Source organism: Panicum virgatum, chromosome 8K (assembly GCF_016808335.1).
Source record: "Panicum virgatum strain AP13 chromosome 8K, P.virgatum_v5, whole genome shotgun sequence".
Lineage (NCBI taxonomy): Eukaryota > Viridiplantae > Streptophyta > Magnoliopsida > Poales > Poaceae > Panicum > Panicum virgatum.
This window is the reverse complement of record NC_053143.1, coordinates 9,620,103-9,623,096: the sequence shown is the minus strand read 5'-3', so window position 1 is coordinate 9,623,096 and position 2,994 is coordinate 9,620,103. Positions and strand designations below refer to the sequence as shown.

The window sequence follows — 2,994 nt, the reverse complement described above, 5'->3', positions numbered from 1 at the left end:
CAATTTTACACAAATATTTTTGGCAGGAATTTTGTAATCGTCATTCCAGGTGTTCACAAATGCATCCCCAATGGCATTCTGGGCCTGCTTTGCAAGGACCACTACCCTGGATGCATCGAGATTGACGGCCGTCTTCAGCCGGTGTCGGCTTGGGAGCACTACATCCAAGCCATCGATAGACCGGACCGGGAAGGCAGGTGCTTTGCGAGCAAAGCAGAGCAGGTGTTGCACGAACTGTGGGTAAGTCTTGTATGCGCTATAAATGTCAATACATCTCATTAATTGGACATTCTTGATATAATGGCTTCATTCATCATCATGTGCAGGATTTCTACAGGTGCGAGGAGGGAATGATGACCGTGGCACGCGAGGTGGCAAACACGGCCTGTCACAATCTGGTGGCGGATATGCTCTATGAGGCGCACATCCAGGCCAACTGTGATTACAAATGTCGCATCGAAAAAGTGAAGACCAACAAAGGGGCTGTGCAAAACCTCAGGCTAACTCGGGAACAATATATGAGGGTAAATATACAATATTATTAATATTGACTTTTAGTAAAATGAAGTACGCTACATTTGATCTTCTTATATGTCATGTATGACCTGCAGGTGATTCCTTGGTGGTTAGCCGGGAATGAACAGTGCTGGGACATGATAATCGACAGGTGGTATGCGGAAGGTTGGGTGGAGATGCACGAGTCTTGCCGGCAGTGGCGTTTGATGATGCCAGGTGCACCGCACCATCAGGGCAATAGTCACCTACGACAGTACGCGGCCAGATGGGTAAGTGAATTCATTTCTTCATTTTAACGCTCAACCGTACACAATTTGTAATCATCTTTCTTTTTTCATAGTCGGCCTCACATGGAGGCGAGCCTTGCCCCCCGATCAAGGCGTGGGCTTTGGCCCACAAAGGGAAGGCGACATCGGATGTCAACTACAACCCGGCGGACCCCCCCAGAAGCGTACAGCCACACAACTGTCCACAGTCGCCTCAGTGAGTACAACTCGATGACAACGGAGGTGCATGGGCCGGACTTTGATCCAAGCATGGAGCCCATTGATGGAGAAGTCGTGATGAGGGTGGAAGGAGGGAAGAAGCATGGCCGGTACTGGATTGGAGACAGTTTGATTGACACCGCCAGTACTCCTACTCTCGCACAGATTCGAGCCAGGAGCACCAGCTCTAGCCCGGCCATACGCCCACGTCAGAGCACTACGGAGATTCAGATGGAGGCACTGAAGGTTAAATCTTTTACAACAAAGGTTTATTAATTTTGACATATGTTTCTTGGTACTCTAACCATGCAATCTAATTTTGTAGGCCCAGATGCAACGGGACTTTGAAGCACAGCTCCTAGCACAGCAGCAGGCGTGGGCGGCACAGCAGCAGGCACATCAGCAGGCGAGGGCGGCCGAGCGGGAGAGGATGCAGCAAGACCTTCGGCAGACACAGGAAGCCTCCCAGCAGAATCAGATGCAGCTGGCCCTGGCTTTTCAGTTCATGCAGACTCTGGGCTCGTAAATGGATCTTTCACCACCAGAATTCACTCAGACTAATATCCCTGCGCGTGCAGCTACCCCTACTCCTGTGAGCAATTTCACAACCTTCTAATTTCATTTATCGTTATTTGACTAATAGATAACTCTATCATGACTTAGAAACAATGCCTTAGAAACAAAGACTTAGAAACAAAGACTTCAAATTAATGACTTTGAATTTGCAGCTTCAATCGGCGGCATCAAATGATGGGCCAACAGAAATGTCCCCTTCGCCGATGCCTCAGAATGTGTGGCCGCCTCCTCATTGGGTGACTTACATGCAGCAGTTCCAGCACCCGCCGCCGCCGCCGCAGTAGTCGTGAGTTGTGGTTGTATGGACGTGCACTCTTTGTATAGACTATCGTTTGAACTTGTGCTTGTATGTACTTGTATGAACTACCTGTGCTTGATGGACTTGTATCGACTACATTTGGGTTTGTATGCATTGCGATATTTGCATTTGGACTTCTATGGATTGAATCTGATGCAAATTGTGATATATGAAATGATCGTGACATTTGATGCAATATATATGAATTGCCTGTGATGTTAATTTGATTGGAATCTGAAATATTTGTGATTAAACAAAAAAAATGAATCTGAAAATTAATTTTGTCGTGTGCCGCCATTTTTTGCCGTGTGCCACGGCAAGGCACATGGCAAATCTGCCATTCTTTGCCGTGTGCCTGTCCAAGTAGCACACGGCAAAGGTGGCATTGTTTGCCGTGTGCCTGGGACAGGGCACACGGCAAAGCGGCTGTGTTTGCCGTGTGCCAAGCCGTTATGGCACACGGCAAATAGGCTGTGCCACGTGGTGTTTGACACTGCACTTTATTTTGCCGTCGGCCTAATATTGCACACGGCAAATTGTTTGCCGTGTGCCCGAGATGTAGCACACGGCAAACTAGCTCTTCGCCGGCCGTTGTTTGCCGTGAGCTGTTTGCCGTGTGTTACACTCGGCGAATACTTTGCCGAGTGTAAAGCGGCCTTTGCTGTGTGCCCTTGGCACACGGCAAATAGGCATAGTCCCGTAGTGCTGGAGCGGGGGAGCCACAAAATGCTGGCTCCGGCCAAGGTTTTCTTTACAGGTAACAAAAAAAAACCGGAGGTCACCGATAAACACGTTTATCGGAAAATTCTCGGATTCGACGTTTTGTTTTCAGACAAAATTTGAAAAATAATACCTCATTTTGTACAGAGAATAACATAGATTATTTTCAAACAATCTAAAAGCGAAAACAAGATATAACAATGCATAGAAATGAGAAATTTGGCTATCACGAAGCAACAGATAGTCTGTTCAACATGGAGTTTCAAATATTGCACACGAAGATGCTCAATCCCAAATATTACAGACTCCATCCATAGTTCCAAATTTCGTCAAGATGCGTTGGCAAATTCATCTGCCATTATATTCTTAATATGCGTTGGCACATTTTTACACTCCACT

General features: G+C 47.0%; 1 protein-coding gene across 1 annotated transcript; it reads left to right on the top strand.

The window, feature by feature from the left end:
• The first annotated feature begins 333 nt into the window (after positions 1-333).
• LOC120646141 lies at positions 334-1,031 on the top strand. The gene is made up of 3 exons (XM_039922845.1): positions 334-524; positions 612-785; positions 857-1,031. The coding sequence occupies exons 1-3, from the start codon at positions 351-353 to the stop codon at positions 1,001-1,003; spliced, it is 495 nt and encodes a 164-aa protein (XP_039778779.1). The 5' UTR covers positions 334-350; the 3' UTR covers positions 1,004-1,031.
• The last annotated feature ends 1,963 nt before the right edge of the window (positions 1,032-2,994 follow it).